Source organism: Hemibagrus wyckioides, linkage group LG06 (genome assembly GCF_019097595.1).
Source record: "Hemibagrus wyckioides isolate EC202008001 linkage group LG06, SWU_Hwy_1.0, whole genome shotgun sequence".
Classification (NCBI taxonomy): domain Eukaryota; kingdom Metazoa; phylum Chordata; class Actinopteri; order Siluriformes; family Bagridae; genus Hemibagrus; species Hemibagrus wyckioides.
Window position 1 is genome coordinate 12,462,603 of NC_080715.1, and position 11,448 is coordinate 12,474,050.

Genomic DNA, 11,448 nt, shown 5'->3' on the forward strand with positions numbered 1-11,448 from the left:
TGAAGATTGCAAAATCATCATCGTCTTTAACTGTACAGATTTCATTAAGTCAGTGCACGCTAGCTTCTGTAGCACTGCAGCTTCAATGCCTTCGAACTGTAGAGAAATACCATGCACTAAGGGCTGAGTATTCAGAGCCAGCTGAATATTAATATTTGTGACAATGTCCATTGTTAAAAGTGCCTTTCTTTCTTTCTTTCTTTCTTTCTTTCTTTTCCATTCATGTAAGTAAAAAGAATACATGAAAATGCAATACAAATAGTGACATTCTTTAGGACAGGCTTATATGGAAGGCATATTATGAAGGTACACTATTAAAAGTCATTAGGATGCCTATGAATATATAGATTGTAATATAATTGAAATCCCTGCCTGAAAGATTTTGTGCCAGTCTGCTTTAAATTTTCTGAAGGCAAGGATGCTTGCAAGTGTCTTAATTGTTGCTCAGGTCAAAAAGTTTTTTTTGTTAAATGTACATAGCTTCCTTCAATACCTCACAACGCAGCTTTACATTCAACCAGTGAAATGTCAAACATCATTCCCTGCACACTGTTTCTGAAGCTCATCCTGAACATTGTTCAGTAGCTTAAGAGTGTGGCTTTGTGGTTGTGTTTGGTTGTTTAACAGTCTGAAATTGTACACTTTCTTTTTCTTTCACTTCTCTGTGACGTTTCCCTCCCATCTGTTGTTAAGGGTGAAGGCTCCTTCACTTCCTTTTTGGCTGCATTTCTACATTTTTCATGTTGCCTGCTAAAGTAACAGTCATTTGTGACAGGAAGTGAGCACTGCATGTGAACTTCTGTCTTAAACGAGTAATTCCAGCATCTGTAAGTAAGAAGTTTATAGCTGTATATATTTTCGTTATATAAGTTTGATATATCTGGGTGTGAATACTGAGTGATAGTAGCTTAAGTGCTTTCATGTTATTTTCTTTTTGTTTTAGATAGGAATTAGATAATAATTCCTAGATATTATATAGTGGTTGAGTTCTGAGTTCTCTGTCCACTTAATAATAACTGTGTGACATTCTCTTCACTCACAGCCTTTATATATATATATATATATATATATATATATATATCTATGTATATGTATATACATATATATATATATATATATATATATATATATATATATATACATATATATATACATATATATATATATATATATATATATATATATATATATATTTTTCTCATCCAGATGTCTCTGTCTCTCTCCTTCTCTCTCTCTCGCTCTCTCTCTCTCATCGTATTATACATTACATACACATCTCATGTTCAGGTTTTTTTGTTTGTTTGATTGTCTTACCAGTAAAATGTATGTTCACCAAGGCTATATATAAAATAGTTTAATTGGCAGATGTTTGTGGTGTCTTGTTTATTGGTGGTGATTGTGGCTCAACATGTCATTCGGTGATGGAAAATGATCAATGGAAATTACGACAATAGAAGAAATATCAAGCTATAAATGTCTGACCAGCTTCCTGTTCACACTTGCGATGTGCAGAGCAGAACTTTATAACGCCCTTCTTTGCAAAATGCAGTTCTGACACTTCCTACATGCAATAGTGTGTTGCAAAATCATTGGTTACCTCCTTATTTAGAATTATAATCTCCTTGCAAGGAAATTTTTAAAATATATATTTATATATATATATATATATTTTTTTTTTTATGAGGAATTGGAAAAGTTTTTAAATGATTCGTTGCTTTCTGTGTTGATCTCCACAGAAACTTATGTAGTTAAGTAGTGGATATATTTTTTTTACATTTCATATTCTCATATCCCTTCTTTCTGTCTGTTGCTTCCTCTTACACACTGACAACCACAAAAAATATCAGTTAACAGCTGCTAAGCTCAGTCCAAGTCCAGATGTTTTTATAATGTAATAATAATAATAATAATAATAATAATAATAATAATAATAACAATAATGGCATTTATCAAAGGATGGTGCTGGTTGTATCATAACCTTACTTCTACACCACCTTCAGTCAAATATTTTAAAGTGTTTCTACAGCATATGATTTTATTGTAGCAATAATCATTTATTAATGAGGTGTAATAGCTAATTATTCTGTTAGAAAGGTTGGTTTGAGCCAGCTGAATGTCAAATGAAAGAGTTACATGTGATGTTTATGAGGTGTTTGGTACCTTAAAGGAGAAGTTCACTTCCAGAACAAAAATCTACAAATAATTTACTCACCCCTGGTCATCCAGGATGGTCATGTCTTTCTTTTTTCAGTCGTAAAGAAATGATTTTTTTTTGAGGAAAACATTTGAGGATTTTTCTCCAAATAGTGGACTTCAATGGTGCCTGCGAGTTTGAACTTCCAAAATGCAGCTTAAATGCAGCTTCAAAGGGCTCTAAACATCTTATCTAGCCAAACCATCGGTCATTTTCTTAGAAAAATAAAAAAAATTGTATACTTTTTAACCACAGAAGCTCATCTAGCACTAGCTCTGGGACGCACTTCCATGACGCTCTGTACTATGTAATCACGTCGAAAGGTCACGTGTGACCTAGGTGGATTTTTGTTCTGGAAGTGAACTTCTCCTTTAAGATTTGCACATTTAAATTGGAATTTTGGAAAATAGATATAATGGGATTTTAATCTTCGTTATGATATTATCATTACTTTATCTGCTGTTTAAATGTAATATAATTAATGAACTAGTGCAGTTTTTCAATGTTATCATAAATATTATTATCAGCCTCAAGTTGCTGTACCTTATGTTAAGAATAGGGCTGGGCAAGTTAACGCGTTATTATTGCGTTAACTCATTAATTTATTAACGCTGACAATTATTTTATCGCGCATTAACGCAGTTTTTATTATTTTGTAAATTATTTTAAAAGTCTGTTGCTCAGCGGCTCTGAATACACACACAGACAAACCATGGGTGACGGGAGGGGTGGGATCTTGATCCGTATTGGCTTGGGATAAACGTTATGACGCATCTCAACCAATGAGAGCATTTGGGATAAGCATAAGACTGGCGTGGGGCTGAAAGGAAGCGGAAAAGAAATAGAACGGGCGAACAAACACGGAGAAAGGCACGGAACACAGAGAGAGAGAGAGAGAGAGAGAGAGAGAGAGAGAGAGAGAGAGAGCGTTAACGCACGTTAACTCATGACAATCGTGATAAATCGCGATTAAAAATTTTAATCGTTGCCCAGCCCTAGTTAAGAAGTGATGGATTATTATAAAGCACAAGAATCTTATCCAATAATAAATTACATTATGATTTTTTATGAAATAATAAGAAAGTGTTCTTCACTAAAGCAAGTTTTGTAAATAGTTAAATGCACCTTTGTTGGGAAGAGGGGGTTTTTTTTCAGTGTAGAACGTGGACTGTTAAAGATCTGTAAATTGCTGTTGTTGTATCATTAATATTAAAAAATGTGATGTTTTCCATCAGAAAATGCCACAGGCATCGAAGATCATTCTCCTGCTGTTATTTGGACAATATGGTAAAGTTAAATTGATATGAACATGAATGAGATAGTTGTGCATAATGCATTATTTGTTTGAACTAACTGGGGAAATGCATATTATTTTATGTCAAGAACACCTGTTTGATTTCTTTATCCATGTCTTTTTTTTGTACCAGTCCACTCTCAGGAGGAATGTATAAAATCAGTAGTGGTGTCATGTAACGACTGCATTAAATCTGGACCAGGATGCACCTGGTGCAAGAAGTTGGTGAGTAACACCAAGGTGTTTTAGGATAAGTTTTAGGATTCTGCTCAGAGGGCATAAAATGAAATATAATAAAAATATTATTTTTTTACAGAAATTTCTACCTTAGTCTGACTAAAATGCATTACGATCATGAAGAGCTACAAAACAACCTCATCACTGATCATTTTATCAAAGCTCCAATCATGTATGCCATGACAGTCCAAGCCCAATCAGTTTCTGGAGCCAGTCAGTGTAGTACTACATAACAATGCTCTAGAAATCCACATGGAGCACAGTTATTTCACTGCCACAGTTATTTCACTGATTACAAGCTACTTTAAATGGCATGGATCTTGCATTAAACATGGCTCTTGATGTTTTCCTAACACAGAATTTCACCAAGCCAGGAGAGCAGGAAGCAGTACGATGTGATACCCAGAAGAAGCTTATAGAGAAAGGCTGCCCAGTAGGGGATATAATCAACCCATTGAGTGACTCGAGAAACATTCAGAACAAACCACTGAAAAATGCTACGGGGGATAATAAAACACCAGTTCAGTTGCAACCCCAAGAAATTGAAGTCGATCTGCGACCAGGTATGTTTTCTTAAATGATAGAAAAATATATAGATCTACTTGAAGACAGGGCCATCCTATTGCTGAAAAGGGATGTAGGCAGTGTGATTATCTGGAGTTATCTGAAGGTATGTTAATTAAAGAACGAAAAACTTAACACTACAGTAAACTCTTGCAATAAATTTTGTTTTTTCAGGACATGCCTACACATTTGAGGTCAAATTTAAAAGGGCAGTGGGTTACCCTGTTGATCTGTACTATCTAATGGATTTGTCCTACTCAATGGGTGATGACTTGAATAATGTGAAAAACCTGGGAATACAGATACTTGAGAAGCTGCAGAGCATAACTGGAAATGCAAGAATAGGTAAAAGAACATATGCTGAGTACAGTAAAAGAAGACTTCACCCTGTAACACATTAAATATGTCTACATTAAAATGTATGTGATGTAGTTAACAACTTTGGTGCTGTATTTTTAATTCAAGTTGTGTGACAAGTTGTGGAAGTAATCTGCTGCACTCCCATCACAGGAAGACATTGATAGAGAAGTTGCAATGGAGATTAGTAGGAAGAAAGTTTTCTCAGACATAAGGGATAACCCTTAAGTTTCGCTTGTAGCTCCTAATCCTAAAGAGCTTCTTTTCTCATTAATTTCTCACCATTTCCCAGCAAACTTGGGAAATTTCGCATTATCCAACATATAAACAGTGGGGACCGAGGATACTGGACCCAAAGTCCCAGAATACAATGCAGATATATGACACAGTTGCTTTAATTTATAATGAGTCTCAGCTCAGCTCATCAGCAATTCACAAGTTGACAAGAACGATAGTCTTTACAATTGAGGATGTGACAGATGTAGAGCTGCTGCACTAAAGTGGTGTCAGAAACCATTAAACACATGAAAACTGAACAACACACAGACGGACATGCAAAACATTTAATCTAAAATGGTCAATTCAGAATTTCATTTCAAAATGAAACTGAATGAATGAGAATTAAAACATTAATTCTAATGTTGTTCAGGGTGGAATCTTCTTTTTACATGACTATATCTGTTTTAATCTTAAGATACCTGATGCATTAACATGTCATTTCTTCATGCAGGCTTTGGCTCATTTGTTGATAAAACGGTTCTTCCATTCACGGACACAGCAGAGGAGAAGTTAAAAAAGCCTTGTCCAGCCGCCGAAGAGAAATGTCAGCCAGCATTTGGCTTTCAGCATGTCCTTAGTCTAACAAATAATAAGGAAACATTCACTACTTTAGTCTCCCAACAGAATATATCTGGCAATTTGGACATCCCGGAGGGAGGTCTTGATGCCATGATGCAAGTTGTCACTTGTGTGGTGAGACATCACTTATAATACTTTTTTATGTTTCAGTAATGTATACAATTACTTCATGTGTGTCAGGCCTTCATTTGGTCAAAACAGGACAATTTCTACACATACACACACCTGTAAGTTACAGTCAATTTTCCAGTCATTCAGTCAGCCAATCATGTGGCATCATTGTAATGCCTAAAAGCACGCAGATACAGGATAACCATGAGATAACCAGCTTTATGTATTTTGGAGTTCATATGTACCAGCTTTACACACAGTTAAGAAGTGATTTTGGCCCATGTACTTCTTGCCAGATTTGCTCCAGGTTGGTTGGGGGATGTTCGTTGGCTGCTGTAGGACATTTATCTTTTGTTATTCATTCATTCATTCATTCATTCATTCATTCATTCATTCGTTTGTTTGTTTGTTTGTTTATTTATAAATTCTTTTTATCATGCACAGGATCAGATTGGCTGGGGAAACAGCACACGGCTGCTGGTGCTGGCCACTGATGCTGGGTTCCACATGGCAGGTGATGGGAAACTTGCTGGCATCCTGGAACCCAACCAAGAGACTTGTCAGCTGAATAAAAACAACTTGTATAGCAAGAGCAACACCTGGGTATGACTGAATACTTCTAAAGTAGTGGAGATAGTGGAAAATAGAGATTTTTGAAAGCTACACTGCTTACTTGAAAGTATTTCCTTAAATAAAATAGGCATTTTGATTTAACTGTCTCTGTCAGGATTACCCATCTGTTGGTCAGATTGCAAGGAAGTTGGAAGAGCAAAATGTGCAACCTATTTTTGCTGTAACCGAAGATGTGTCACAGATATATAAAGTGAGTGTTATTCTCTTACTTTTTAATTGACTTAATGATGCATATTAATATTAGCAATTTCCTTTGTGATTATAAGAATATTTGTGATATAAGGATGTTTTCTTCTCAAGGAGCTGAGTAAACTAATTCCTAAATCAGAAGTTGGAGTACTAAGTAAAGATTCAAACAATGTGGTAAATCTAATTGTGGAAGCATACAATGTAAGGCATGTTTCTTTTTACAAACCTTCACATAGAACTAGTGACATTTCTTTGCAATAACTATATATAACTATATATAGATAGAGTTAGTGTATTCCTGGATTCATCTGTATTTATTTAATAGAAATAAACTGCAAGCAAGTGCATTTTTGTTTGCATTTTTCTGATAATATTATTTTTACAGAAACTCTCCTCTAATATAATTATAAGCCATGATGGACTCCCAGAAGGCATATCAGTAACATTCACATCTAATTGTCCTGAAGGACAAAAGTCTAGTGATAAGGGGATATGCAATAATGTCGCCATTGGTCAGGAGGTAACGTAACACACAGCACACACACCAGCATACAGGGTATTAATAAATCTCTCATTTAATTTAGTAAAAAATTCACATGTAAAAGTGAAGCCCAATTACCTTTAGTGTACGTATTGCACATGCATCATGAATTATGAACATCCAAAAGTATATCATGTCATATCCTGCTTAGCAGTGTCCTTGTTTTTTTTTCCTCTTCAGGTGATTTTCGTTGTGACTGTAAAGGCAGCACAGTGCCTTGAGAAAGCGACTTTCAACATAAGTCTTTTGGGGTTCAATGAAAAACTAAAGGTTGAGGTTAAAACACGATGTGAGTGTGAATGCGACAATAAGGCTATCACGCATGAGTACTGTAATAACCAGGGCAAAGTTGACTGTGGCATGTGCAGGTATGGGAAGACTTTTCTTCTGTTGTTCCATTTGTTGTTGTTTTTGGTGGTGGTGACATTTTTGTTCTTGCTGGGTCTGCTATTTTACAATTAGTGTAATGCACAATTAATCTCATTCACATTTACCTCATTTAGCTGATGCTTTAGTACACATCAAGATGCTTGTGTTAAACATGGTACATGGTAGCTTTGGTGGGAAACCAAATTTGAATTTTTTAGTTGACGAAAAAGTAAAAGTACAGGAACAGACAGCTTAACAGTAAATGAAAGTAAATAACACTTTATATGTGGTTGCTTTATTACACATATCCTTTGCTTGCAAAAACTACATCAAGTCAGTGAGCCACTGACAACCACAAACTGATATAGCATTCTAATTTTGTGATGCTTGTCCAGGCTTGTACTTCTACAGCTTCATTCAGGTGTTCTTTGTTTTGCTTTCACTTCAGTTTCCTCTTCAGGATGTGAAATGCATGCTCAATTGGGTTTGTTGATTTACTTGGCCAGTCTAAAACCCACTTTGTTGTATTGGCAGTGTGGTCTTATAGTCTGTATGCATAATGAAATTCCATCCCAAAAAGATTGGATGCATTTCCCTGTAAATTATCAGGCAAAATCTTTCTGAAGTCTAATGCTACCATCATGAATTACATCATCAATAATAATCAGTGAACCCAGGATCATGTTTACTTTTGAAAAAGATACGCCTCCCTGTCTCCTCCCTACTAGTCAACAACTCCTAAACTCACACCTGCTTACCATCCCTATCTTATTCACAATGTACAAAATAAATGACACAACAGCATTTATATGTAGTACGTTATGGTTCTCTCTTACCACAGCTGCAATTCTGGTTACCTGGGGCAGCGGTGTGAGTGCAAATTGGGCGAGAAAGATGAGGCCGCCCTGAAGGCTCAGTGCCACAAAGATAACGGGACAGAGTGTGAGGGCCGTGGAGACTGCGAGTGTGGATTGTGCAAGTGCCATCAAACCGAGGGGGGCAAATCCTACTATGGTCTTCACTGTGAATGCGACGATGAACACTGCGAAAAGTACCAAAACAAACTGTGTGGAGGTACTGATACACACACATACATGCCATAAGAGGTTTCACACCCAGCACTGCAAACATGCATTCACAATGAGTTTATGAATTTTCCTCAGGTAATGGGGATTGCAGGTGTGGAGAATGTAAATGCCATGCAGGCTATGAAGGAACAGCCTGTCAGTGCAGGAAATCTGATGAAAGTTGCCTGACAGGAGAAACCGTGTGTCATGGACGTGGTAAATGTGTGTGCAACCAGTGTATTTGTCAGAGGGGATACAAAGGACTCAGGTGTGACAATTGTCCCACTTGTGAATTACCATGCCAAGAGTCGGGGTAAGAGAAACATCAGACTACTGACAACATCTAAGGCTCCTTCACAGCCTTTCAGCCTTTTACATATTAAAAGCATAACACTTGACTTGGATAGTAGGGATCTTTGATGTCCTTTCCTTTTACTTTCATCTGGGTGAATTTTTTTTTTTCTGTCTATATACTTTTAATAGGAACAGTGTTGGATTATAAAAGAGTAGAATAGATTAGAATGATATGACATCTTTTTACATGTTGCTGAAAATTTTGTAGAACATCTACAGTGGACTATCTAAATAGGATATCACTGTTCTATGGTGTTTAATCATTCAGATTAGTTTCAGATGTTGAACAACAGTAAGTCAAGATTCATGAACTGGACCCATCTATGGACCTTCATTATTTCTACAAATGTTTCATGCATTCATTTCAAATACTGTTATTAACATCCCCGTATTAAACATTAGGCGCTGTGTTGAATGCATGGCATTTGGAACAGGGCCATTTGAGAAGAACTGCTCAGCGTCCTGCAAACACCTTCAAGTTTCAGTCGAGGAAAAACTGGCAAGAAAGGAGTGTCTAGTGAAGGACAGCCTGGGTTGCCGTATCGTCTTCTCAATGACTGAGCTAGACGGATTTGACAAATATTCTGTGAAAGTCCTCAAGGACAGGGGTAAATCTAATCAGTGACTGTGATCATGTTTGTAATTGTGGCTTATTATCATCAAATGGTGGCTATTACATTTTCCAAGAATGATGTGCAAAATGTTAAGCAGCTGTCTGTCACTAATACTTAATTAACACTTTACTATTTAATATCCAAAAGCTATATCCAGCTGTCTACCATTAATATAGCTTCAACAGTATTCAGCATCAGTAGTAAAGTCTATTCTCTTTTTATTTTCATGCTGTGAATCCCTACGAGCTGTACTTTATGTGTGTAATATGAGTTTATTATTATTATATTTACTATTACCAGAATGTTTCACATTTCTTGACATTTCCACATTTCTTTAGTACAGTGATTGTAGTTCAATTTTTAAATGCAGCTCAACCTATGATATTCTTTGTAATAACACTAAATAGACTTTGACTGAATGTCTCTACCTTTTCCTGTATTGTCATATGCCAAGATGTCATTTTATAATCTATGTACAATGTTGTATATTAGAATGTCCGCAGGGGCCGAATGTTGCACTCATCGTGGGCTCATCTCTTGCTGGTGTGGCACTGATTGGACTTTTACTCCTCATCATCATTAAAGCAATATTTTATTTAAAAGACCTCAAAGAGTGGAGGAGGTTTGAAAAGGAAGCGCAGCGCCGTCAATGGGCAAAAGTATGTTGTATTTTTTGGGTTGTATAATGCTTATTAATGGTACAACAACAACAACAACAACAACAACAACAACAACAACAACAATAATAATAATAATAATAATAATAATAATAATAATAATAATAATAATCTCTCTCTCTCTCTCTCTCTCTCTCTCTCTACAGAGTGAAAATCCATTATTCCAGAAGGCAACCACAACTGTGGCAAATCCAGCATTTACTGGAGACTCTTAAGGTAGTAGTGGATCACTGAAGGAAAACCAAGATGTTAATAATAATAATAATCCACTGTAAATGTATTACACATTACTAATCTAATACTTAAGTATGCTCTTCCAGTCCACATTTTTGCACCATCCACTATGCTGGATAATTAACACTGTTGCTTGAACACCTGACCACAGTAATCAGGGTTCTGTAGCCCATGGGACTTGGATTGGGATCCTCTGAGGATTGATCTGTGGCTGTGAAATTGTATTTCGCTCATGTGTTATCGCATATTCAGCATATCCATATTTAGTGTTTTAATCATGCATTGCTAAACTGCAATTCAGTATTAGTTCCATGTATATAATTGACAGCTATGACTTTTATGTATGATCTCTTGTGTGTACTAGTAATTTCATGTGTGTGTAAAGCAAAATTATTATTAAATAAAATGTCCGAGTCGAAAGATGGTTGGCGTTTCAGCTCCAGCGGAGAAGGGTTGTTGTTCTTAGATGATAGAATTCAGAAAGTCATAAGATTCTTTACACCATGACACTTTACTCCAGTAAACTCAAAGTTTAATATTTAGTTATTCCTCTTAGCACATATTATCCAGTAACTGTTATGAATTAGCCAGTGAAAACTAATCAGAAAGGTGAGGAATTTACTAGATTAAAAACATACATATACTAATGAATTAATTTGCCTTCTGCTACTTTTGCGGAAATAAAGTGTTTGTTAGGTTTACATTCTACATTGATGATCACATCTCAGTTCAAAACACACAAAAAGAGAGGCATGAAGCTAATGAGTGAATTCTGTAATGAAAGGGGAGAGGGTCTCTGAGGCACCAGTGACCAGAACTCAGCAATGAGCCCTGCCCTGGCAGTCCTCCACAGCAGAACTCTTTAATGAATCTGAGGATCAGGAGAGGAGCAGTGGTGTACTGGAGGCTGAAGTTCACAAACAGGGAGTGAAACTAGCTGAGCCTCTGCTGCCAAGGAGACACACACACGCACACACATTCACTGTCCCAGAAACAGGTAGGATGATTTTCATATCATATTGGGAAAAAGAAATTATAGGTCCAAAAAAATGGGTTAGCATGTTTTAGTACAATTAGCAATCGCTATGGTAAACCGTTTACAACAAATGAAGTCCGTGTATGTGTGAGTACTTATCAGGTTGTGATCATTCTAAG

At 36.2% G+C, this 11,448-nt stretch overlaps 1 protein-coding gene across 1 annotated transcript; it reads left to right on the top strand.

The window, feature by feature from the left end:
• The first annotated feature begins 704 nt into the window (after positions 1-704).
• On the top strand, positions 705-10,713 carry itgb2 (integrin, beta 2). Its single transcript, XM_058392663.1, has 17 exons — positions 705-827; positions 3,430-3,481; positions 3,622-3,713; positions 4,084-4,288; positions 4,464-4,634; positions 5,377-5,618; positions 6,060-6,218; positions 6,343-6,438; positions 6,549-6,638; positions 6,823-6,957; positions 7,159-7,346; positions 8,189-8,421; positions 8,511-8,727; positions 9,171-9,376; positions 9,875-10,041; positions 10,206-10,275; positions 10,380-10,713. The coding sequence occupies exons 2-16, from the start codon at positions 3,433-3,435 to the stop codon at positions 10,272-10,274; spliced, it is 2,319 nt and encodes a 772-aa protein (XP_058248646.1). The 5' UTR covers positions 705-827; positions 3,430-3,432; the 3' UTR covers position 10,275; positions 10,380-10,713.
• Positions 10,714-11,448: the final 735 nt, after the last annotated feature.

What these genes read in the sequence shown, in the direction of transcription:
- itgb2 (XM_058392663.1), top strand. Translation starts at nt 3,433, where the DNA reads ATGCCACAGGCATCGAAGATCATTCTCCTGCTGTTATTTGGACAATAT. An exon ending in GCACCTGGTGCAAGAAGTTG is followed by an intron (nt 3,714 to 4,083) that starts GTGAGTAACACC and finishes TTCCTAACACAG; the next exon opens with AATTTCACCAAGCCAGGAGA. An exon ending in ATGTGTCACAGATATATAAA is followed by an intron (nt 6,439 to 6,548) that starts GTGAGTGTTATT and finishes TTTCTTCTCAAG; the next exon opens with GAGCTGAGTAAACTAATTCC.